This window comes from Centroberyx affinis, unplaced genomic scaffold (assembly GCF_046629955.1).
Source record: "Centroberyx affinis isolate AG114_WGS23_722 - 3 ecotype Tasmania unplaced genomic scaffold, CSIRO-AGI_Caff_v1 ptg001399l_1, whole genome shotgun sequence".
Classification (NCBI taxonomy): domain Eukaryota; kingdom Metazoa; phylum Chordata; class Actinopteri; order Beryciformes; family Berycidae; genus Centroberyx; species Centroberyx affinis.
Genome location: NW_027279881.1, coordinates 85,823 through 112,723, shown reverse-complemented (window position 1 = coordinate 112,723; position 26,901 = coordinate 85,823). Strand labels below are relative to the sequence as shown.

Below are 26,901 nucleotides of genomic sequence, written 5' to 3'. Positions count from 1 at the left end.
ACCACTCGTGGACTCGGGATTGGTCGGGAAGGGGTTGGGGGGCGGGTCCCTGTGAGCCCGCATTGATTTTTAAGCTCCCCTTTGCGTTTTATGGCTCCCAGTTTCCAGTGTGGTTTCAACCCTGAATCCGTGTGTTTTTAACGGAAAGATACGCTCTCTTACAGACACTGAATCTCTTTTTTTGGGGGGAGATTGAGGTCACGACTGTGTGAATCTTCAAAAAAACGTCAGGGTGGGGAATCAAAGTCCCATTACCCACCCACCCACTTGCAGCAATGAATTATCACCCCTCTGCATTTTTTTTCGTTCCTCCCCATCTACCCAGAATATAGGTCATCATCCGGCGTGGTTCCCGAGGAATTCCAAGACTTGTTAATAATTGTTTCGTTCCTCAAGCGGGAAGGGGGTTGGTGTGTGTGTTGTGTGTGAGGGTGTGTGTGAGGGTGTGTGTGGAGGAGAGACATGAGCATTCCCCTCATTCCTCAGTCCTGTTTGTCAAATGTAACAATTGGCCGTCAATTTGGAGAGCGTAGTAAAACACTCAATGGACGATTGAACCGGTTAGGACGTTGGCCACAGGCTAACTTACACACACACACACACACACACATACACACACACACACACACACACACAAACACTCAGAGGGCAGCATCCAAGTGGACCATTTTTTTCCTGCCAGGCATCCTAGGTTTTAAGGGCTGATGGTTTTAAAGTGTGTTTCTATCAATAGACACAAACTCCCATTTCCTTGTCTCTCTTGCTCTTTTGTCCTGTTGGGTGCCAGGGGGAAAGAGCTGGAGGTTATCAGAACATTTCTACCACTCAGAGTCAAAGTAGCCTTGTGAGCACTAACTGTCAAAACTGACAAAGGGACGGCTGTTACCGGTTCAGTCCAATTAGTCCACTGTCCTGTCGAGCTGCCAGGGTTAGGGGTTCAGTTTCCCACCCATGCCTAAAATGTATGCACTCGCGGCACTACATGATGCTTTGGATGAAAGTCATAAAAGTGGCACACATGTATTTTATGTTCAGCCCAGAGTTTTTGACTGAAAATGTTGCATTGATGTTCAAATTTGAAAGGGAACTTGAAATGAACAGAAGAGATTTCAGTCATTTGCCATTGGTAAACCTTGTGTAACCCAGCCTGACTCTCGTTTGTGCCGAAGGCTAGTTTCTGGGCAGATTACACAGACAGAACAACCCCCCTTCTCTCTTTCTCTCTCTCTCGCCCTCTCTCTCCATCTCGCTCTGCCTCTCTTCCTCTCTCTCTCTCCATCTATCCCATCTGTCTATGTTTCATAAAGGAGATGAGAGAAGCATCAGTCCGTCAGTGGAAGAAAGCCTACAGCGGCTGTGGGGCAGAGACTGTTCTAATCTTGAGTGTGTGTGTGTGTGTGTGCCTGTGTGTGTATGTGTGTGTGTGTGTGCTTGTGCCTGTGTGTGTGTGTGCGTGTGTGTGAGCGTGTGCACCCAGAAACGTGACGGATTAGCTGATGTGTGACACCAGCGGACAAAATATTACTTTCACCACACTGGCTTCAATGTATAGGCCGGCTGTTTGTTTACCTTTGCCCCAGTAACAAGCATGTAATTTATCATGGCATTGTCCAATGGGTATTGATGGCATTATGCGTGAGTTATACATCACGTGCCAGCTACGGGCTAATGCTAGAACCATCCGTCAAATCATAACGCATGAAGTTACCCATAACGAGGGAAACCTAGAATAATAGCCTCTGCCAACCAAGTCCAGACCCATTTCAGATATAAGCTTGTTTCCATCTGCAGTCATTTCCTGAACACTCTCCCCCATTTATAGCAGAGATAATAAAGCAGTAGTTGGCTAAAGCACATATGGCGGGCTCCGGTTTTGCAGCTAGGCTGTTATTTAGTTGATGACTGTTCCAGCAGTCAACCTAGTGAGTGGTAGTTTCCCCTTATTAAAAAAAAAACCCTATTCAGTCAGGTGCCACTGTCTGTCTGTATGGGTAAACATGTGACCCAGGCTGCAACCCCATAGCAGTCATGTGAGAGAGAGAGAGAAAGAGGGAGAAAGAGAGAGAGAAAGAGAGAGAGAAAGACCCCCCCCCCTCCAACTCTGTGAAAGAGAGAACGAGAGAGAGACAGAAGGGATAAAAAAGTAGAGAATCCTAGAAGAGGCATCTTTACCAGAAAAAAACAACCCTTCCCTTTGTGTTTGCCTGGCCAGCCAGTAAACAAAGGTGGTGAGCAAACACAGAGAGCCGTTGTGTATGGTGTGGTGTGATGTGGTGCGTAGGCGTGTGTGAGTGAGTGTGTAACACTGTAAACGCTCACGTGTATGGGCTACAGTGAGCAGGGCTACACAATTACTCAAGTGTAATTGCACATTTCGGGGTTACTCTCTGAATCAAATGATTGTTCTCTACATCTAATTAGAAGTATCCAAATGGAAAGATTTCATTTCATTTCATTTCACTGAGAACACCACCTGTACTTGTAAATAGTGGACGTGTTGATTCAAAATGCCTAAAGCGTGATAAAACAATTAAGTTCCTGTAATCCAGTAAGTAATTGGGATGATCATTTTAGCCGGAATCATCCGTCCTCAACAGTGCGCCCGTGTGTGAGTGCATTCTGGGTACAATAGTGGTTCCTACGGTCACGCAACAAAGCATCGTATAGGACAAATGTATAGGCTGCCAGTGGGCTGAGCCCCTACACATGTATATTGTATGTCACCAGCTGCAGAGTATAGATCAGTGTGCCACATGTTCACATTCTCCGTATGATCTGGGAGACGGGGCCCTACATGTGGTTTCCCCTTGGCGACTGCACTAAGCAATATTTAAGCAACCAGCACCTCACGTTTACCGCTTTTAGCAAGTTTTGAATTAGCATATTTTGAAAATGAGAGCACTCAAATCACAAAAAGAAAAACGTCTGTCCCCACATTTTCTTCTGTGTTTGATTGGATTGCCACCCCTCCCTGTAGCAGAGAGATAATTTGCCGCTGATTTGATGTAGTGCTCATCGGACAGGGCCTAGTCTAGTTTAAATGAGGCTTTGCATTACAGAGTAGTGTAATCACTCCAATAATCTTTGACATCGCTGCGAATCGTGATTTGCGGCCGCCTTAAATGAGCCTCGACACTGGAGAAGGAGCAAGACAGGAGAGGAACAAAAGAACTCCCTCCCTTACTCTTGCAAAGTCAAGTACTGTGTGTTTTTTATTGTATTATTTAATTTTTTTTTTTTTTTTTTTTGGCTGGTGAATCGCTAAGCGGGCCTGTGTAATGATGTCTTAATTTCCTTTCACATGTCAATTTAGGAGATTTACCACTGAGGCGGTCACTGGTGATGTGTAATTAGTGTAATAACTGGGTGAAGGGTCACATTTCCTCTCCCTCCGCACGTGATAGAAGTAGGTCAAATTGGGGGTTGGCGTGTATGCGTGTGCGTGTACGAGAGTGTGCGTGCGTGTGTGTGTGTGTGTGTGTGTGTTAAAGGGGTCTGGGAGAGTGAGGGATTTGCCGAAGGGAAGCGTATATTGACTGGTATCTGGGCTGGAAATCTGACCCTCCCCTTTAAGAGCACATCCAGTAATTATGTCAGACATCTTGGATGGCCTGAGAAGTCATTCATTATTTACTTATTCACAAGTTTGGAATCTAGGGCAGCCATATTTTTTTCCTCTGCCGCCCTCGCTTCGGCTAATGGTGTTGGTTCCAGAGGAATTTGAATGAAAAATAAGCAGAAACTAGCGTTGGTTTGTCAGTGCTGTTTTCAGCTGTTCTAAAAAAAACAAAAAAAAAAACACTATTCTGTCTATATCAGCTTTAGGCCCTCTCCATGTCCAGCTCTTCTTTTTTTTAAGGCATTTATTTTTATTCGCAGATAGAGAACACATAGGCTACATAGAACATGAATATTAATTTTCCTTTTTCCTGCCTACCCCCCTCCCCTCCCGATACTCACTTCCCACAGGAAAATTAATGCGAAAAAAAAAAGTATACACCTGTAGGGTAAGAGCAGAAATAGAGTAGAATTTGCTAGATGACGCCCTCATTGTGTATTTTATATTTTCCAGTCTCAGGCAGAGAGTGATCTTTGCCGAGATAGGTGACTACCAAGCGTGATTCTCCTTTGGGCCAGTAGAGAAGCAAATTTAAAATGGATGTGCATGTTGACTCGCATGATTTCAGTCACAAGATTGACCTCCGAAACAACATCACTGCACAGTGAAAGAATCACAAGGTGGTCTGCTTTCTGTTTTTTTTTAAAGAAAGAAAGATGGGAATAAAACCTCAAGATGCTGGAAGATCCCGTCAGCATCATATACAGTTTAATACCTTTAAAGACAAGACAGAGAGTGTATTCGTATTTAAACAAGAGCGAGAAATGCCACTTTCAGGTTCCTTGTGTTATCCTAACACTTCTCTCTTACATGATTCCTCCAGAGTCACAGGAATATTTCCAAAGCTCTCTGGATCTGACCGTTTCAGCCAGATCGCTGTCATTTGCTTTGTCTTGTTGGTGATCTAGGAATTGGAGCTTGTATCTGCCGTTGCGCTCGTTTTAAGTCACTCTGGATAAGATTTTCAGATACGAGATGAAAATTTAACTCTGTTTCTCTGTCTGTCTCTCTGACACTTGTTTTTCAACTATAGAAGGATGTTAGAATCACATGATCTGCTGTGATCCCTTCATTTGTGTGTGTGTATGTGCATTCTCTCTCTCTCTCTCTCTCTCTCTCTCTCTCTCTCTCTCTCTCTCTCTCTCTCTCTCTCTCTCTCTCTCTCTCTCTCTCTCTCTCTCTCTCTCTCTCTCTCGTTGGATGAAAGGAAACAAGGGGGGCAGCGGGGGGGAGAGCAGAGCCGGTGTTCTCCATACTGACTAGAGAAGTATGTAGTGCGTAGGTAAGAGCTGTGGTGGGCAGCTCTCCCATACCAACAAAGGAGAGCTTCAAAGTGCTCCTTTTAAAAAAGGGCTGCACTTCAATCGCAATGGAGGCAGTTTTGACGCATTCGGAGAACAAGCGAGGCGGCTACAGTGAGAGGGAGAGCAGTGCAGCAACGACAACACATTTGTTCTCATTTAATATAAAATAGTTGTATTCTTCTATCGCCAATCATATGATTTGAATCGGTTAATCACATCTCTCTGTTGCTTTGATGTAATTGTTATGTTTTGTAATTAGGGATGGGACGATATTGACATTCAGTATATCGCAATACAAAAATTTGACAGTACGTATCGTGGGGCATAACAATTAATCGCAAATTACATTTTACTCTGTTGTAGTAATCAAAAACGAGATTTCACATGACATTTTTAAATTATTGTTTAGATTCTAGCAAGCCAGTGCCATTACTAGAAAGATTTGTGGCTCAGAAATAAACATAATTCTGCACAGTCAGACCTTGTCATTGAACTTGTATTTATTACATTGTATCATGATTGTATCGAATCATGAACCTCATATTGCGCATCGAATCGTATCATGAGATAAGCGTATCATCCCATCCCTAACTGTAATGCAAACCACCATGGCAATAGTATCTGGCCTTGCCGATGAAGCAAAGCTTTGAGTTTGAGTTAAATTGAATTGAACTGAGGGAGAAAAAAAACGGCAGGGACCGGTGGTGTTTGGGAGAAAAAGGCCGGGGCGTGCACGTGATTCCTGGGGAGTCGGGGCGAGGAAGGAGGGTGGGTGAAGAGGAAAGGTGTGGTGCAGTGACCCGGGGCCGGCTGGCTGCTCGCTCACACGGCAGAGCCAAAAGGCAGAGCTGCCTGCCTGTGAACCCATCTGGGGCCCATCAGGAACACAAGCCACAGGAACACACACACACACACACACACACACACACACACACACACACACACACACACAAACACAGTCAGAGACACATATGCACACAGACACACGCAATGGAGGAGTGGAAGCGCCCCATTGTCTCAGGAGGAAAGGGAAGGCTGGCTGTCTGTGGCAAGCCTGTGACTTATGCCTCTTTGGGATAAACAGAGAATTGCATTAAATGTATATTGGAGCTGTTTGCATACCTGCATTATGCTCCTATGTAGCAGGGTAAGAAATTAAGTGGGGGGGTTTTTTGAGGGTATTTTTTGCCCTCTTGATCTGTTTTTGTTTTTGTTTTTTTTAGGGGCCTTTTGGTCCTTTTTGGGGACAGTTTTGTTCAACTATGAGACAACAAATATTCATTACATATTGGTAAATAAACACTCAGTTTGTACCAGTAAGGTTTGTTTTATTTTAAATCATATAGAATCACATAAACAGCATACCAATCAGACATTTTCTACTGTTTAAGGCTGCATGATTGGTTGTTTTCTGATCAAACAAACATACAAAACTCATTTTAGGAACTTTTGAGGCCTTTTTTGCCCCGAAAACCCCATTAATTTCTGACCCTGGTGTGTAGGAGAAGCATGCAGCAGGCAATGAGGCAATAGAGATGACCACATAATAGCTTGACTTACAAGTGAAGGTGAAGTGAAGCTCATCATAGCAGCAGCAACTTCAGCAGTAGGCGTGGTTTCCCTTGAATAGACGGTTACATCAGAAATCGATCTGTATTAAGACACGGGGCTCACAGAAGCTCACCGCCTGACTTCCAGAGAGAGTGTGGGATTTAAAAAGCAGCTGTTTACAAAGGTTTACCCGCTAGGCAGAAAAAAAACACCATGCTATTATTTTCCCTTGCATTCCCAGGATTCTCTCCCCCTACACCGGATACAAGGAAAAACTAGGCCTATCTGCCTTTGTTGTCTTACTGTCAGTGAGGGATTTGATATCCCTGCTGTGCGTGACAGTTTGGAGCACAGGTCCTGTAGCAACTGGCCATGTGTTACGTAATCTGCCACAGATGGAGAACTCCCCATTCAGGCAAGATAAATCTCGCTAATGCCATTCATTGGTGGATAGGTAAGCAAGGTGAGAGAGCAATAGCCCTTGCCACCATGAGTCTGCATTAAAGCTATTTTTAATTTATGTTTATTCCCCTTGTATCGTTATGGATCTGCTTATTGTCCTGGTTTTAGTTTTACTGGTTTTGAGGTGTGATGTGTCTTTTCACCTGCACAAATTATTTTTTATTCTATTTTTATCACTGGTTTTAATGTTACCTTAAACATTTTATCATTTCAATTTCAGTTCAGTTCAAAGAGCTTTACTGGCATGGTTTAACGTCAGTAAAAATTGCCAAAGCATGAAACAAAACAAATGTCAATAAACAGTCAATGATTATAACAAGTAACAATTGTAAAACAGTGGGCTAATGTAGCCACATGTTCTGTAAGTAAGTCTTTATTTATGTAGCACTTTACAAACTGAGGTTACAAAGTGTTTTACACAAAAGAGACATCAAAAAAGGGCAGTAAACAAAGCAATGTACTGTACTGTAAAAGGCAATTAAAAACACCACACAAGAACACACACACATAAAAAAAAAAAACAGACATAAGAGAGAGAATAAGAGAGGCTAATTAACAGACTATTGCTTGCTTCTTCTCAGGAGAGCAATTTAACCCCTGTAAGAGCCATTTCTGTGCATGTTTCATTTGTATTTTGTTTATTTACTTGTGCTGTGAGCTTCCCACCACTTGGGGCATCCCTGCTGTGAACTGTGACAGGTCTTATAATCAGCCAGGTGAGGCACTCAGGTGTGGCTGATGGAGGGAAGCAAACAGTTTTAGACCGTGGCGTGACATGGCGTGGCGTGTCGTGTCGTTTAATGGTGTTTGTTTCGTTCTGAACTGGTAAATCTGCATCTGCATTGGTAAGCAGACAGTTATTGGAAAAGTGGTAAAAGTCTGGCTCGTATTGGAAACTGTAGACTTTAAAATGTGAACAATAAACAGCACTATGATTATAATGGATCAAGCAGTGGAGTGGACATGTCATTTACACGCGTCGAAACATCCTCACCATCAGCAACCAGGTGCCCTTGACTGATAAGCAAAAAGGGGTCACTACAACCCCTGTTTGAGGAAATGCCACATCGGCAAAGTTAACTGCATCCTACTGATGTTGCCCGGGATCCTGTGATGTCGCATCCCTGAACAAACTTTACCCTACGCATCCTCAGCCTACCAGCAGAGGAGACAAAGTTATCGGCTGCACAGTAAATCCATAGCTGTTTATGTAACTGGCCACGGCCTTTTCTAAGAACTTGGGCAATAGGACACTGCTTTTGCTGTGCTACGTGGCCGCACGCAGGTATTTATGCTCACAAGCCACTCGTATTGTAAGCCGTGAGGGGCTTAAGGTCTTTGGCTCTGGGCCTAAATGATAAACAAGCATGTTCGGGGATTAGGACCTTTGACCTATCTTGTGAGCAACACCAGTGGCCAGGAGCTTGTGACCTTTAACCCCCTTAGTGAGACAGTTGGAGATAGTACTAGTGATGTGGACTGCCGTGATAGACCTGCTTGTTGCTCCATCTGTCTCTTGTCTCTCTCTCTCTCTCTGTTGTGCTGTTTGTGGCTCCAGGGATCTGATTTGCAGAGATTTCTTTTTGAAGTACAATTGTCAATCATTTCTGATCGGGGAGATAACTTGTTTTCCCTGCTTTTCTGTCGTCATGAAGACACCTGTCATGTATGATGATACGAATGTAGTATATCCTCTCTCTATCTGTCTGTTTCTGTCACCCTGCCTCTGATGCTGTTTGTGGCTTCTGTACTTATCGGAATGTCCCACAGAAGAGCGTGTCATGCAGACAGAGATTAGGCCAAACGTGGTGCACACACACACACACACACACATCACATGCCTGCCTATCAATAAGACGCACAGTGAGGGTGTTTGAAGCCAATATGCTGCCAGCCAGAAGCCAGTGTTGCTATGGGAGGAGAGCTCACAGTACACAAGGTAGCTGTGAAAGGACAAACACAGGACTTGTGCTCAAAGTGCAGGAACAAGCCTCCAGTGACGGCCTTGCCGACATCACCCTCCTCCTCTTCCTCCTTATCACCCTTATCATCATCATCGTCATCTGGGTGTGGAAGGGTGTCTGTGGTTTCACACTGACTCGGCAGAAAGAGGTGATTCAGCAGTCCGACGAGCAACGCCTCGTGCCACACTCACTCATAGAAGTCTTAGTCCTAAGAACTATAATGAGCTATCTCGGTCACAGCCACTCCTAGAAATGTGCCGGAGGACGCGGCGGTACTCTCCGGTGCCGCTGGGGTCAGTGTAGCCCTACTCCCCTCCGCACACACTTCATGTCAGTGGGTCGGAGGGGGGGGGGGGGGGGGTAGTAAGTGGCGGGTTATCTGAGGTTGTCTGCTGAGATGGTTGTTTTTTATCTCTATGGGAGTGGAGGAGGAGGAGGTGGAGAATGAGGAGTCGGTCCCCGGTGTCTGGAGTTTGTTAACCCGACGCCTGGCCGCCCAGACAGACAGACAGACAGGTCCAGACACATCCAGACCGCCCCGTCTTGCCCTCGCCGCCAGCCGGCCTCATCAGTCAAAGTCCACGCCACCGTGTGCATGTGTTAGAGAAGGTGTTTATTTGGATTTGTATGGGTGAGAGAGAAAGAGAGTGAGTGATTGTCTAAGCACACACGTGTCTGCCTTAAAGAGTGAGAGTGTGGCTTTTGAGTACACACGTGCATGAGTGGTACGCTTTGTGTTTAAGAACAAAAGTGGGACTTTTTAGGTGCATTTTTTGTTATTGCACATAATGCACATCTGTATAAAGCAGTGTTAAGCTGTGTGAGTTTGTGTGTGTATGAGCTCTTCAACTAGAGCTGCACAATTGAAACATTTCATTTCATGTACAAGGTCAGCTGTAGTTGAAAATGGTCAAGATGTTGATATACCAAAAGTTGGCAAACGTGCAGAAATATAATTTTGCAAGGATTATAATGATACAGATCTATCTTCAGCCATGTCCTTTCTGTGGCATGTCCTAGGTGAGGTTGCCTGTAATACCCTGGGTCGCTGTGACAGAGGAGAATGTGATTAATTGCCAGCTGATATCTGTGTGTGTGTGTGTGTGTGTGTGTGTGTGTGTGGGGGCCCGCAGGGTGAAGATGATGGTTGTAGGTTTCAGATGAGACAGACACAGATAAACTGTTCACTGATAAAGCGCGAAGTTGGGCTCTGCTCAGCCCCATGAATAGAAATGATTACACAGACAGATGACCTGGGCCAGACTGATAGGTATCGCCCCCACCCACTGACTGAAAACTTGTGTGTGTGTGTGAGTGTGTGTGTGTGTGTCCCCTATGCTTTTCTTATTTGTAGCGATACGAACAGTGTCTCGGCACCTACTCTCACGCTCCCCCAACAACAGACATGCAGTGCTCTTGTTTTTCACATAGTTTAAGCACTCACACACACTCACTCACACACGGGTGTAATGGCTCGCTCTCGTGTTCTTATCAGGGCCATCCATGCATAGCTTAAACTCCCCTCCTCCACATGCACACACAGACATGCACACACACACACACACACACACACACACACATACTCCAGCCAGCCAGCGCTCACATGTCTCCACCAGTCTTAAAGCAGCAGAGCATGGCAGAACATAGCAGTCTAGCCCAGTTTAAAAAGTGCAGTGAGTTTCTGGTCTGGTCTTCTGGGCCTGTCATCCGGGTTTCCCCAGAGATAGCGCCTGGGTCTGGGTCGCTCCGCTGAGTCCACTGACTCTTAATGTCTCCCCGCCATTCCCTTCAGGCGAGCTGAAAGGGCAGCCCCTGCTAATGGAGCGCTGATTGTGTTATAGCCTCAATTATCTCTCTTTACCTCTCAACTCGGGGCCATTAGCGGGATAGATAGTACTCAGGGCCTGTCTGCAGTCACGGGCTAAGGGACTGTCAGGATGATGGAGAGTAGAAGCCGAAGCGGGGTCCAGGAAATGCCATTACACCTTTCCTCCCTCCCCCCCATGCCTATCAGCTAAAACTTGTTGTTTTGTAATGTAGGCTAGAAGGGTAACTAAAGCCTGGGCAGGGCGCGAGAAATACCAGCAGAGGATAATGTATCGTCTCGAGGCTTACATGACACGTGAACCATGGTTCTGTTGAACTATAGGTCACGGCTTAACGTGAGTTGTGGGTCTGTCACTGGTGGGCTCTCACAAGGCAAGAGTAGTCGCGTGTTTTAATGAGAGAGAATCCCATTCATGTTTGGTTCCTGGACTGCATGTTTTAAAGGAAAAACCCACCCTCTGATACTCTTACACTGTTTGAACTCATCAGTCTGTGATGTTCGATGCATTATATTAGTTTTTTGGTACACCCACTTTCCCTCAACCTGCCTCATCTACTTCTTCTTTAGCTAGTGATTTCTTACGTTTCCCAGAAAAACACATTGGACAACCCCTAGATAAGGGGTGTGAACTTGCTGCTTACCATCCAAGGTGGGCGTAAGGGCATATAAATAGCTAGAAAGTGTGATCATTCATCTTTTTCTGCTATCTACCTCCATTGTAGCTGCACAGGAAATATCTCCAAGTGACAGAAGTAACACTTGGTGCTCTTGTGGGTTAAGAAAAAGTAGTGAAGTCCTTAGGTTTATAGGTGCTCATTGGGAACAGGAATCAAATCTACAGAAAACTGAGATAGTAGCTCTAAACCTCCAGTGAGGAAAACAGTAAATACTTCAGCTGTATCTACAAGAGTTTATTTTTTTCTCACTGGTGGTTTTCAATCTTAGAGCTAGTATCTCAGTTTTCTATATATCAAAGTGACGTTGTCGATGTTTTGCCAGTTATCCATGGGAATAAGAAATGAGTCCAGAAATGGAAGGTACATTGCCAATAGCTTATTCAAAAGTTATTAGTTTTTAAAAGGTTTTGGAGGGGCTTTTCTTTAAAGAACCTCCTGCTATCAGATATATGGTAGGGGCAGCGGTAACCTACAAGTTAGAACAGCCGGTTTGTGACCAAAATGTGCCGGTTCAAATCCCACCACCGGCCGGAAAAGTCTGGCCAGGAAAAGTGAATGAGTAACACACTTTCCCCCGTGAGCAAGACACTTAACCCTTAGGATGGAATAATAATTTTCTAATTCATGGTCCACAAACTGGGAAAGGTTGAAAAGTGTCATTTTATCTAATCTTTCTCTTCCTCTCTTTCCCTTTCCTTCTGTCCCGTGCAGACGAGCTCACCTCCGGCTGTGTCTGGAGCGGTTGAAGACCCTCATACCGCTGGGACCCGACTGCAACCGCCACACCACCCTGGGCCTGCTCAACAAAGCCAAAGCACACATAAAGGTAACTAACCCATCCACAGTTGATGCATAGTTCAGTGTAGTTATTTGGGCATATAAAGAAGAGAAAAAGAGAAAGAGGACAAAAAAAAAAAAATCACAAGCGAGATAGTGAGAGAAAGACAAAGATAAATTTCACCACAAAAAAATGAAAAAATCAAGATGGCAAAGACACAACTGAACTATAACAAAACTCAACAAGGAGGCAAACCGAAAGACAGCACATTGCTTAAATGACTAGTAATGACAAGTAATGGAAATATCATATTGCTACAGTTGTTCCAAGTTGGCATGTAGAAAGTCAGATATACTCAAATATAATTTTTCTTTAACACATTAAAAGACTGTTTCAACAAAAATGCATTGTTGGGTGTGTAAACATAATACATTTTCCGCAGACTTCAAAAAGTGGTTTGTGGACACAAACCTATCAGCCAGATTTTACCAGCATGCGGCAGGTCGCTGGTGTTAATTTCCCACCCTGATAGTCCAGTATTGTCGGAGCGTATAACCCGTTCAGGCATCTTATCTCACGCTTTCCCATCCACTTTAAAAACAAGCATGTGACTGTCTGAGATTGAGCAGTCTGCATGTGGAAAGCCAAGCGTAGCGTGCATTCACGTAACCGAGAGGAGAAGCATAAAGCCGACATTGTTGTTGCGAATCCCCCGTCCCACCCCCCCCACACTCTACGCTTCTGCTGCTGTCAACTTGAGTCTCTCCATCGCTTATTGACGGCTCATTGTTTTGGTCCGTCGCCGGGAGTCACGCTCGTCGCCGTTGGCGACCGTGACGCGAGGCGACAAGGTTAGCGCACAACACGGCCGTATCAATCGCCGCCACGGCCTTCGCTCATATTGTAATGGCACCAGCCGTAAACAAAGGCATCTGGTGAAGAGGTCGACACGGTGTAAACAAGGCGAGTGAGGGGAGTCACCTGGGCGTTTTGTTGTTGGCGGGTGGAAGATCCAAAGGACAAGATAAGTTTAGTGGCTGAGTGCCGACCGACGCTGACGCTGTGGAACGATAGCGCTTGTTTTGTGTTTCTCATCTGACAGCCTTGTGATGCAAAAAGAATTTCCTTATGGACTAATAAACCATCACCGACAACATCTATCTATCTATCTATCTATCTATCTATCTATCTATCTATCTATCTATCTATCTATCTATCTATCTATCTATCTATCTATCTATCTATCTATCTATCTATCTATCTATCTATCTATCTATCTATCTATCTATCTATCTCCACCGTATCTCACCACTATTTCTTAAGTAATTCACCTCCTCTTCCAACTCTCCTCGTTCTCTCACTCTTATCACTCACTTTTCTACATTCTGTCATTTTCTTGTCCTTCGTCTCAGTCTCTTTCTGATCTCTTCCTCGGTAGAGGTAACAGTCCCACTCTCCCTGTCGCTTCTCTTCTCTTCCCATCTATCTATCTCTATTCCCTCACCATTTATTATTTCATTCACCTATTTCTTTTTCCCACCCTCTTCTTTATCTCCACCTTTCTCTCCTCTTCCTCCACACTATTTCATTTAGTCTGCCTCCATTGCAGTCTTTCCCTGGTCTAAGAATGTTGAGGTAATTAACCTTTTCCCTGCTCTCTCTCTCTCTCTCTCCTTTTCTTTTTTCCCTGGCCAGAAACTTGAAGAGGCGGACAGGAAGAGCCAGTACCAGCTGGAGTCCCTGGAGCGCGAGCAGAGGCACCTCCAGCGCCAGCTGGACCTGCTGAGTGGAGGCAGCGGTGCCGGGGCCCCAAGCCCGGGGGACGGAGAGAGGATACGCATGGACAGTGTGGGCTCCACCCTCTGCTCCGACCGCTCCGACTCTGACCAAGGTGAGTCGGGCTGCAGGCTTTAACCGGGGTTTTAGCTTAGGGACCGCAAGGCACTTAACCTCCAGCTGCTCCGGTAGAGCTGCTCGGTAGAACTGGTTATACTGGTCAGGACCCAGATCTTAAGCACGGTGTTGCTGAAAGTGAGAAGCATGTTCAACAAACAAACCTTCCCTGAGGAAGGAGGTTTTCACCTAACAACAGCGATATATTAAAGACTTTATTGTTTTTTTACCACAGTGCCGTATTCTTCAAGAGCCAAATTGGAACATAAAAGTTGTACAAATCTCAACACCTTAGCTACAATTTTCCTCTTCGCATGCAAAAGAGTTTTGGCGATGTCACACGATGGCCGAACTTACTTCTGGGTTCTTCATCTTTTAGTTTGCATGGACTGCTGCAATACAGTGATGTACATAGCGATAGATATATATAGCTAAATAATTTTATGGCCACAAGACAAGACATACTTTAACACTGTACAATAAAACACATTGTTGTATAAGTGATGCTTCTCTGTATGTTTTATGATGTGCTATGTTTGCTTATGGTTTAGCTGCTAAGATTACGAAGCCCAGGAGCCTAACATGTACTCTCTGTAATCTCTGTGCACTGTATTCTCTTATAGAAAAGGCAGCTGATGAACTAGAGAGAGCAGAGAGCTGAGATCACGATGAAATAAACTGATTATTAGATCAGCATGTCATCACCACAAATGCTCCGTGGAATTGAACTGAATCTGTTCTTGTTAGCAGTCATTATTAAAGGTTAAGCGATTCTTGTGAGGGATAGTTGTTTAATCTCTCTTTCGTCTCTCTCTCCCTCCCCTCTCTCTCTCTCTCTCTCTCTCTCTCTCCCCGTCTCTCCGCTCGTCTCTCGGCTGCAGAGGAGATCGAGGTGGACGTGGAAAGCACGGAGTTCTCCCATGGAGAGCTGGACAGTGTGAGCACGGCCAGCACCAGCGACCTGGACGACCACAGCAGCCTGCAGAGCCTGGCCAGCGACGAGGGCTACTCCTCCTGCAGCGTCAAACTTGCCTTCTCCTCCTAGACCCCCCCCCCCCGCACACCCCTCCTCCTCCTCCTCCCCTACTCCTCCTCCTCCACCTCCTTCGCCAAACCTGCCTGCCCGCCCGTCTCTTCACCCATTCATGCCTACGTTCATGCATCCAACGCCTCCGATGACGACCACGCCCCCCAGCTAATGGCGTTCTCGTCGCCCCCCTGACGCTCCTGCCTCTCAGCAACTTCCCGTCCTGCACCCTAGCCTTTAGTTGCTCCACTCCCCCCCCCCCCCCTTCACCCCTTCACCCCTCCACCCCTCTCCATGCTGCTGAACCCACAGTCGGAGGAGTCCCTACTGGGAGTCCCTCTTTCACCTCTGAGCAGAACAGACCATCACCGACGCCAGGGATCCAGCGCTCGACCCGAACACAGAGCCAGCTCTTCAATCAGTAGCTGATGATCGCGATACGAGAGCCAATTGGTTTTAGGTTTAAGCTTCTTTTAAAGGGAGATCAGACGCTCGGTTGATATGAAAAATCTATGATCAGCATCATCTTGATTTTTAAACCCACGTAATCGAAAGGAACGATTGATTTTACTTCTTTCTTTTTTGAGGACGATGTCTCCTTGAACCCTCAATCGTCTGAGTTGGTTTTTTTAGACATACAACCCCTGATTTTATCCAAAATGCACTTAAATTCATATGGAAATAATTCAGTTTCTGTTTGGTTCTCTTTGTTCTGTGTGTACGTGGAAGGGTCTTGAGCTGATCCTGTGTATTCAATCTTAACGTTCTGCTGTCGGACCTGGATAAACAGGAGCACATCTAAATCTGGACATTGACGAACACTGTGGGTTAACTTGCCATATCAACATAGCTTGGCCCTGTTAAACGTCCTCTTTTTTTTTTTCTAAATTGAATCCTTGTCTTATGTCTTTCATTACCTCTGCTTGACACCGCAGCAGCTTGGACACTCGAATTGGTGCTATTCTGAAACAAACCAACGGGGGAAGCAGATCAGATCCACAACCAAGCTTCGAAAGCTAGCAAGCGTGTCTGCCGCGATTGTTTCCATCCAAGCCTGGGAGGAAAACACCAACAAAAAATGGAGGAAAAAAATATATACATTCCTGTCGAATGTGGGTGCTCGGTGCATTTTCAAAGAGTGGAAATTGTAACTTGTGTGTGTTTTTTGTTTTATTTTTATTTTTTTTTCCCTCGACAAGCAGCTACTCAACAAGCTATCCTGCACTTGCCTACTTTAGAGCTGTTCATAAAAACCGGCACAAACCAAGAAGTAAGAAAACAAACAAACAAAAAAGTCAAGTCCAAACAACAACAAACTTTGGAATAGATGTCCATCCTCTTTCCAGCAGTAACAAGCAATAACTCTTGTAGTCGTTTTTGTCTCGTCAGTTTGAACTACTCCCATTTTTTTTCTCTTCTCTCTCTAAAGACACATGCCCATGTGTGTGTGAGACCGTCCAAAAAAGCAAATTCAACTTGCTTGGGTTTTTTTTGTACATATATACAAATAGCTTAATAAATTAAAGATAAAAAAGGAGTTAAAAAAAAAAAAAAAAAAAAAAAGGTAGAGCTCATGGATAGAACTATTGCCTCTGTTGCTGTTTGACCTGTGTTTATTGTGCATTTTAAATTATATTTTTGGAAAGATTTTATCTTCTTCAGAGTGGCAGTGAATGTGGCATGGACAGTATTACTTTGTTCATTTTGCTGGTTGAAACGTTCAAAAGTTACTAATTCTGTAGCTGCCCTAAGAAGAAAGAAAAAGTTACACTTCGAGATGACAAAAATGAGACAGAACAACTTCCTCTCCAGTTGCGGGAAAGCGACCCTGCAGGACTTCTGTTCCTGAATGCTGAGTTTGCGTGGCACTCGTTTTATTTATTAGAATTTTTTTTTTTCTTTTCTCTTGTTTTTAATTTTCATGAATGGGAATAAAAAAAGCTGTATGGCATTCCACTAGTGGTCTGGTAATCTGTGGAGCAGAAGTTTGAAGTGTGTGAGGAAAAAAAAAAAAAAAGGGGGTATGATGTCAATGACTTGCCATCCCAACTCCCCTGGCATTACTGAGGTCGCCCCGAAATTTGCACTTCAACCAGTTTTTTTTTTTTTTTTTTTTTCTTTCCCACTGTCATTTTCAACTCTCATGACTCCTTTCGTGTGTGAAAGAAAAAGAAAAAACACCGCCCTGAATTGACTGTTTTAAGTATTTATTTCTCAATCCCTCAACGAACACAAAGAATGAAAAAAAAAAAAAGAAAAAGGTTAACTTATTTTGGTTCTGTCTTATTTTACTCCTCTTTTTTGATGCTTATTCCTCATTCCTTATTTTAAGAATTGTATATGTTATGGATTATTGTTATTTTTTTTGGGAGGGGAGGGGACAAAAAAAAAAGTTATGTAGCCATTTTATTTTCATTTCTTTCTGATGTTTTATTCGATGGACACTTGAAATGTAATTGGCCCCTAAGCTGCTCCTAGTGCTGAGCCTCGCCTGTTTAGAGTCAACAGCCTCGTCCGAAGCCGACCTTTGACCCCCCCATCTACGTCTGGGACAGTGATGCAGATCTAAAGCAGCTGGATAGGTCAAAACAAAATGGCTGAACCTCCACTTCCCTACGTGCCCAGCCGGCCGATGCACATTTGTGCTCACACTTGTACCTGTCCGGTTGTTTTTGGGTCTTCTGAAGTGTCTCACACTGAAAAACAACTCCATCTTAACAAGTCATTCAGTCTAATATTGAGTCCTAAAATCCAAATTTTCTTAAAATAAGTGAAAAACCTGCCACTGGGGTTTGATAATTTCACTTGTTTCCAGCGCAAATCAACTTGTTTCAAGTATTTTGTAGAATCAAGTGTTTTCTTGATAGTAGTGCAGTGATCTGCCTTATTCTGACTTGTTTCAAGATACTGACACATTTCTAGAAAACAAGTGAAACTGCATTGGAGACAAGAGTCATTTTTTTCACTTGTTTTAAGAAAATTATGATTTTAGTACTCGATAATAGACTAAATGACTTGTTAAGGTGGAGCCTCGGGGGGGAAAGGCGGTTATTTCTGGACAAGGCTTGCCAATAGCCAAGACAAATTGGCAAAAACTGAGCCGGCTACTACACAATAAAGGGGTCTAAAACTCCACTTTCCTCTATTAGGAGGATTGTAGTCTCTATTAGACTTGCGTTTTAGTCGACAAAATGTGTCTTACATTTACAAGGACCTCCGATTGAGGATTTAAAAAAAACAAAAAAAAAACACAGAACAAATCTTTTGGTTTCCCAGAAGGACGTCGTTAAGGTGTTTATCGTCTGACATGTCGGCGGACTTGGCATTGAATCAGAAAGTCACCGCTGCTGGTGCTCCATCTTCAAACAAAAACGCCAAAACCACCTCAGAACACCTCAGTGTCCTCTTCTCTCTCTCTCTCTCTCTCTCTCTCTCTCTCTCTCTCTCTCTCTCTCTCTCTCTCTCTCGCTCTGAGGGGCAGTTTACATTTTTACTCTGCCTCTTTTTTTAAGTTATTAACCTCCATCTTCTCCTTGTTTATTTTTTCTTGTTCATCTGTTGGTTTTATGAACCTGCACTACTGAGAGAAAAAGGGCCCACGTTTGACAACAAATAGTTTTCACTCCCCCTCCAGACCTGGGTCAGATCTTCTCGGTGTTTGTTTTAACCTGCTGGGAGTACCAGATGGGTGGGGTTTACCGCTTCGGGACAGTTGTGATGGTGTCGGGTTAAGATGTCAATCACAAAAAGGTAGAATACATTGACTTTCAACTATTTTCCTTTTTTCTCTTGCACTCATTGTATCGTCTTACGTGGCAAACCGCTCCGATCTGGTACTCTAAGCAAGATAAAACAAACGCTAAGAATAATTTTAATGCTATTGACCCCGGGTCTGTCCTCCTCTCTCCTGTGAGTGTGTGTGTGCTCTCCATGTTTTTACTAAGGCTGTGCGGGAAAGACGCCTGGCCCAGATTAGTCCGCACTGATCACAGTTGGGGTCCGTTTACCAGCTACTCATGTACTTCATGAAGCAGATATTTAAAATTCAAATAACTGGATAGCATTTGTCATAAAAGGACAAGGACATCCAGTGTGAGATTATAGCAAATGAAGTCTCTATCATCTGATGAATTGCCGTTTCAGTGCAATTTACATTTTGAGTTGACAGTGAATTGACCCCAACTCTGGTGCTGATCCCACCAGGTCTTGGATCAGGATGAGTAAAGTGGTTTTCACACTCTGGCTGAGCTGCAAAGTCAAAAAAAATCGACATATCTTTGAAAATTGGTGATTTAAAAGCTATATTTTTGCCTCTGTATTTAAGGTTAGGGTTAGACATAAGGTGTTGAGTGTGGTGAAGGTGAAGGTGAGGGTTTTAGTGGTGTTGAGTTCTGACTTTGCAGCTCGGTCAGAAAGGTGACAGCCTGTCGAAGTGGAAGGGCAGTGTGTCTCTTTAACCCACACTCCATTTCGGCGTCCGTCTCTCTCCGTCTCCGCGGCGTGGGAGACTTGACGCTCCCGGACGGGGCGGCGAGGTCAAGTCGGCCCGACCGTGCTCCCGGACGAGCAGTCCCACTTTAGGGAACCCCCCCTGTTGTTCTGAACTTGTGGCCATCCTTTGTAAAACATGCACTCTGATGATGATTCTAGCTGTGTAAGTTGAAGATGCAATACTTACAATAAAAACACCAAGATTGTCAAACCTGAATGCTTCAAACAGTCTGTTTTTCCCAGGAGCAAAGACTCATGTGGACCCAAAATAAATATAAAGAGTATCAGTCTAAAACACTATAGTTATATACAGTATATATACAATTATATTAAAGTATAACATTTTGGAGAGACACAACACACCGAATCCTTGTTTTTTGCATAAAAGTAGAAAAATGTAAAGATTGAATAGCAGCATAAAATATTGGTATCAGCCTTCAACAACCCATATTGGCTGAACCCCAGTAACTTCTGTCCATTGCTGAAAAACCCAGATGTTTACATCCTCTAAAACAGTGGTTCTCAACCTAGGGGTTGTGGGCCCCCAGATAGTCACGAGATGTTTCATAAAATCTGAAAATAAAAAATTGTTTTCATGTGCAAATCATGGTTTAAACTTTGTAATGAATATTCCCTTTTTCTTGTGAAATGATGAGTATTTGCAGTGTCTAGGCTTTTCCCAATGATTAATCCAGTGAAATAATTTGTAAAGGTAAAATGAAAATCATCATTTGGTGTCAAAGTTCACAATTCTTAGTGTTTACATGGGACAGGAAAATGTCAGCAACCATCGCATCATATTTTAGGATCATGGGTTGAAATGTCGAGAACCACTGCTCTATATTATAAGTAAAGTGCTTATTAGCGAAATATAGTTAATAACTGCAATAATACTGAGTAGTTTTTTAATACCAGCAATCATTTTGTCGATGTAGGTGACATTTTCCAAAATGGTGGATGTGTTGTTTTGGAATGAAACTCTTACTCATACAGTCACACAGACTGTAAACTCGTGCTACAAATCTGTTGGCTAAGATCACATGATTTCTGTGATCAAAGGAATCTGTGGGGAAAGTTACACACAGCAAAGTGTTTTTGTTATTTGGGGTTTTTTTGGTTGTTTTTTTTTTTTTTTGCTAAGCCACATGAGCATCCACTACATGTAATATCCTTCTCAAGCGGTCAGAGCTTGTGAAAAGTGGTTTTAGAGAGACAAACCTCCCAAGTTGAACAAAACCACAATGTTGCACCAGTGTGAGAAAGTCTCTTTTGAGGGTGTTGCAGCCTCAGTTCCACGAAAAGCTCTTGGTAACTCTTTACTGTAAGTCATCTGCTTTCTAAGATGCGTTGTCAAGATAAATTGCCCAATATGCAGTCTTAAACATATTAACATATCCATGTGTCAAACTTGAGACAACAGTAGAAAATGAATTTAACTCTGAGTGGAAAAAAGATAAACCTTAGCCTTAGCCAATGTTTATAGAAGTTCACACCCTTCAGAGTTAATTGAACATTTTAGTTCAATCAACACTTGTCAACTCCAAATAATTGTCACTGAAAAATCAACACTTACAAATACTGGCTGATTTGCTGTGTGTGCTAATAACGAAGGTTGTGTCCACATGTATTGCTATTTACGTCTTAAAAGTGAAGCAAACATGTTATCTTCCACTCTAGAAACAAGGAAGTGTTGAAGTGGACACATCGTTGTTGAAGAGTTTAGGATCTGTGTCAAAAATCAAAGGAGACGTGTCTCATCACAGTCTCTGTTCAGGGTTTCACACTCTGAACTGAAACTTTCCCTTTTTTTATCCTTTTGAACATTTAATGCTGAAATCCATAATCATCATAGGCATATTAAAGGAGTTTCAAACATTTCAAATGAATTGTGCCCTGGCCTCATCATAATAAAGGAAAGATTAAGTGTACAGGCAAATACTGCAAATTTTTGACACAGCTAAATGCTTCTCATAGCAATAACCATGAACCATTATGAGAATTTATGCTATTTATCACTTCATTACGAAGGCACAAAAATGTAGAATATGAGTTAAAATGAAAATACAATGGGAAGGTGAATGCATCAAACCCTTGTTATTGCCCTAAACTGTGCTTGACAGACAGAATCTCTCCAAGGTGTTGGACTTTTATTTCCAGAGGTGAATGTTATGATACACAAGAGCCATTTTGTTGACAGTGCAGTAGCTGCAGAGGACAGTTAACAGGCTGCATGCAGGACTGAAATATCACTGAGCGTCAAACTCAGTGTGATGCTGCAGCCTAGAGGACAAACAGAGGCAGTGGTTTATAAAAAGGGGATGTTGAAAGTACAGCTTACCTTGAAAACCCAATCTTTCACTTTGATCAGATGAAATAATGTGAATAGTGGAGCTACATGTGCAATAAATATATTTTGTAATTAAGTTAAATATTGTTAAGTACTGAGTGACATACTATCTATCAATGGTATCTATAGGCCAAGGACATGGGATATGATCAGCTTATGTAGTATTAAGGTAAGTATTCTAAATAAGTATTATGTACAATAGTATCTATCAATAGGACAGTATCTATCAACAAAGGATTAAGACATATTATCAGACTATCATTAGCATATCCAAAATACTTATTTTACTTCTACATCTTACCACAGTGAAAGAGAGGCAGTTATTTACTTAGTTGCCATTTTAAGGATAAGGATAAGGATAAGGATGCACTTTATTGATCCCCTAGGCGAAATTCGGGTGTCACAGCAGCAATGTACAGTACAGTAGCAGAACAAAGAGAAGGTAATTAATAAAAAAAATAATAGAATAAGAATAGGGCAGAAAGGATGTAGGCAATATACATAACAATATAACAATATAAATATAAAACAATTAAAAGTGTCTCAATGTCCACAGTGTCTGAGTGGTGTTATCCAGTGTAAGAAATTTAAATTAATACATTTAAAATAAATTTAAAATTGAGTGTGGGGATTGTGATTGTGATTAGTGCAAATTCTAGTGCAGTTTTAACGTGTGTTAAAAAAAACACAATTGGGAAGTAAATAGTTATGCATGGTAACATTGCTGTGCCATGATCCAACAAACCAAACAGACACACCGACAGAATGCAACACAACAAAACCACACAGCATGAACCCAGCCTGCAGATTTTCTCACAGCACGTCCCGAACTGAACCACTAGGGGGAGCAGCTGCTCTGGAAATGAAACAATCAGACTTGACTCTTAAAAACCATAATGCTTTCTACTCTCCACTCTCCATTATGTGTAAGAATTAACACCACTGACTGTATGTGCTTTTTAAATATTTGGATCACATCAAGCCACAACACACTGATGGAAATGTGTTTGGATCATGTCTATACACACTGTAGTGATGGACTGAATTGGGGGGACAGTCAACTCACCTGTGAGTCGATGCCTTGGAAAATGGGGAAAATGAACCCAGATCCATTTTAATTTATGATGTTGGACCTAATCACCATTTTAGGGTGTGACTGGACAAGAGGCTATTCAACGAAAAGCATAGCTGATAAAGAAGAGATAGAGATTTATTTACGTTTCTACACTGTAGGTTGGGATATAACTTTGGGAACCACACAGGCTTAACCAGTGTGCTGCTAAAACCGCTCTGTGGAATGTAGAAAATGGAAAAAAAAAAGAAAAGCTGGGAATTTACCTCATGCTGTATTAGTATGTTGTGTTACTCTTTGTACAGTGAATCGGGGCTTTTCAGGCATTTCAATCAAAAGGCATGACAGCCAATTATATAATGAAGACAGAATAAAATCACAGCAGAAATCTTGGAGAATCAAAAGCTGGCGTAGAGCAAAGTTAAATCTGAATGTACAAAATATTTGGGTCATCTTCCTGATACTGAGCCCCTGTTTGCACAATCTACATCTCAGTTGTCTAAAAAATCCTTCTCTAACTCTGCTGCTTCTCGCTATCTAAATCTTCTCTGTGATTGGTATAGATGTAATAAGATAAATCAACAACGGGATAACAGCTTCTACTTGGATTCACCTCATCAGCGTGCTTCATGCAAAGACGAAGTGTCCCTAATATTTCGTACATTCAGTACATCCAGTACATCCAGTACATCCAGGGTCGTTTAAGGCAACTGTAACAGCGTCACTCCCCCAAATGCGTATTTGAACATTACGAGGAGCCCAGGCTTACATTTTACCACACCACTAGGCTGCAGGAAAGCACTGCAGATCTCCTGGCTCCGCATCCTCTCCCACGTCAGAGAGCCTGCTGAGATCACAGCATGAAAAAATAGCAAATATCTATTTTTTTATTTATTTTTTTTGTAGGATAAGCGAGGCTGTGAGGTCACAAGAATCCCTGCAGAAAATTTAGATAGGGAAGGTGACTGACAGAATCTGCCTCAACTAAAATGAAAAATGAGAAACAGTTTACTTGCACAATAAGAAAATGACTATCCTGATCATAAGTTTCCCTCTCTCCTGTGTCATCTCCCCTCCTACAGTAGTGACAGTCATGCAGTTCTGATTTAAATTATATCTAACAACATGGAGATGGAGGTTCATCAGACAAATCAGACTTATGGGCATCTGTGGCCTGCAGTAATGTGAATCTATTTTAGGCTCCAAGATGTTAAAAAGTTTTGGGAACCCCCGACACAGATTCATGCTTTCTAAATTTAATGCCGCACTGCTACAGACTCAGGTTTCTACACAGTCCAGAGTCCACATCAAAGAAGGTTTACGCTCTCAAAACGAAGCCACAGAGTTGTAGATTACGCAACGCAAGTTTAACGAGTTTAACGAAAGTCGTAGAAGTCCCAACAAGCCCTGTTTGGATTTCACCATCTAATCAGGAAGCGAAATCCACACCAATCTTTCCAAGAAGAAGAAGAAGCTATTGATCACCAGCCAAGACTCATGTGTTGATGTTCTGCCAGCTGTCACACTGACGTTTCCGTCTTGGAGAAGTTAACAAGTTAGCAAGTTGTCAAGTGAGTATAATGTGTCACTGAAAGGTCTGATGAGTTTCAGGAGATACAGTAATGTGACAAGGAGTCTATAGTTTTTCAATGTCTGGGTTAGGGTTAATCTTAGGGTTAGGGTTAGGGTTAGAGTTACATAGTCTATAGCAGGGAGAGGCAACTGTGTGCAATGTAGGTTTTCATTCCAACCAAACACTACAGCAGCTGATTTATCTGATCAACACACCTTGAACCAGAGAGGAGGAACTCATCAGTGAAATCAGCTGCTGTAGTGTTTGGTTGGAATGAAAACCTGCAGACTCTCGGCCCTACATGGCACACAGTTGCCTCTCCCTGCTATAGACTAGAGCTGCAACGATTAATCGATTAATCGATTAGTTGTCAACTATTAAATTAATCGCCAACTATTTTGATAATCGATTAATCGGTTTGAGTCATTTTTTTAAGAAAAATAAGTCAAAATTCTTTCTGGTTTCTTTACTTCTCTATGACAGTATGACATTTTTCACCATTTTCTGACATTTTATAGACCAAACAACTAATCGATTAATCGAGAAAATAATCGACAGATTCATCGACAATGAAAATAATCGTTAGTTGCAGCCCTACTATAGACTGTGTAACCCTACCCCTATTACTTACCTAACCCTAACCCTAAGATTAACCCTAACCCAGACACTGAATAACTATACACTAATTTTCACACTTCACACATTGTATCTCCTGAAACTCATCAGACCTTTCAGTGACACATTATACTCACTTGACAACTTGTTAACTTGCTAACTTCTCCAAGACGGAAACGTCGGTGTGACAGCTGGCAGAACATCAACACATGAGTCTTGGCTGGTGATCAATATCTTCTTCTTCTTCTTCTTCTTCTTGGAAAGATTTGTGTGGATGTGCTTCCTGATTAGATGGCGAAATCCAAACAGGGCTTGTTGGGACTGCTACGACTTTTTCTTCATCGTTAAACTTGCATTGTGTAATCTACAACTCTGTGGCTTTGTTAGAGCGGAAACCTTTGATGTGAATTCTGGACTGTGTAGAAACCTGAGTCTACTAGCAGCGCAGCATTAAATTTAGAAAGCATAAATCTGTCTCAGGGGTTCCCAAACTTTTTAATATCCATGACACATGGTTGCCTCTCCCTGGTCCATAGAGACGAGGAGAAGGAGAGAAGAGGCAAGTGGCAATTTGTTGAACATCTACTTTCTGTCACCTGATAGTTGAGTATCAACATTTGACTATCCAAAGTCCGCACCTTGCCTCACATTTGTAAGTAAAAAATAGAAACGCCCGGATGTGGTTTTTGGAAAAAAAAAAAATGGTTTGAATCCCCATCGGCTCGCACTGGCACTGCTGACAAATATTATCCGGAGACCGCTGCCAGTTTCTCACAAACACAAACAGTGGAGTGGGATCGCTTTTGGATGTGTGGAGAATAATCTTGGATAATGACCAGTTAAAGCAATATTCCTCTTTTAACATGGGGGATTATTCGGCACTTGACCACCATGAAAACCAGAATATAAACTAATCACCAAGATCTGATGCAGCGGGAACGAGTTTGTAGCGTTCAGATTTTTATTTCCCATTCATTTGAATGAGCCACGGAAATAGCCTGAAAAGTGACATTTAACACGTTTGTGAACAGACTCAACAGCAGAACCCACTACTGTGATTTTAAATGAACTGTTGGTCCAGCATTTTAGACCATAATTTCACCAAATAGCATTTTTATTGATAGAAGAGAACATAGCAGAGGGATACCATTTAGGAGAGATAGTTGTTTTAAATATTCATTTTAGTGTAAACCAAGAATAAAAATGCCTTAAATGTCTTAAAAGCAGGATCTGTTGTTGAATCTGTTCACAAAGTTTCAGTTTTCAGGCTATTTTTCGGGGAAATGGGAATGGGAAGTAAAAAATCTGAATGCTACAAACTCGTCCAGCTGCATCCATTTTAGTGATTAGTTTATATTCTGGTTTCCATGGTGGTCAAGTGCCGAATAACCCCCGTGTTAAAACCAAGTGGAGTATTGCTTTAAGACAGACTTCTAAAGATCCCGTTTGCATGAAGTGTTGGGATTGGTTTGGACTGAACTGGGGCAGCCAGACTCAGCAGATGAAGGTCTTTGGGGTCACACGGGCGAATGTGGGCATCCAACACCATCGCTGCTCTCCACAGACAAACTAAATGGCTTGTTTTGTGTGGAAACAGGAAAAGCGGGCTATTGACGGCTAATTAAAATGCTTCTGGCATGCTTCTGGTTTCCTGGCTGGAAATAAGACAGAATGACTGTTGGCTGGCTGTAAGAAATGTC

At 42.8% G+C, this 26,901-nt stretch overlaps 1 protein-coding gene across 2 annotated transcripts in view; it reads left to right on the top strand.

The window, feature by feature from the left end:
* mxi1 (max interactor 1, dimerization protein) overlaps positions 1–15,199 on the top strand; it is a 28,970-nt gene extending 13,771 nt beyond the window's left edge. For both annotated transcript variants that reach the window (XM_071526320.1, XM_071526322.1), the window contains exons 4-6: positions 12,117–12,231; positions 13,879–14,074; positions 14,958–15,199. In XM_071526320.1, coding sequence (XP_071382421.1) covers positions 12,117–12,231; positions 13,879–14,074; positions 14,958–15,121 — 475 coding nt within the window. In that variant the 3' untranslated portion in view covers positions 15,122–15,199. The remainder of the gene's footprint in view (positions 1–12,116; positions 12,232–13,878; positions 14,075–14,957) is intronic.
* Positions 15,200–26,901: the final 11,702 nt, after the last annotated feature.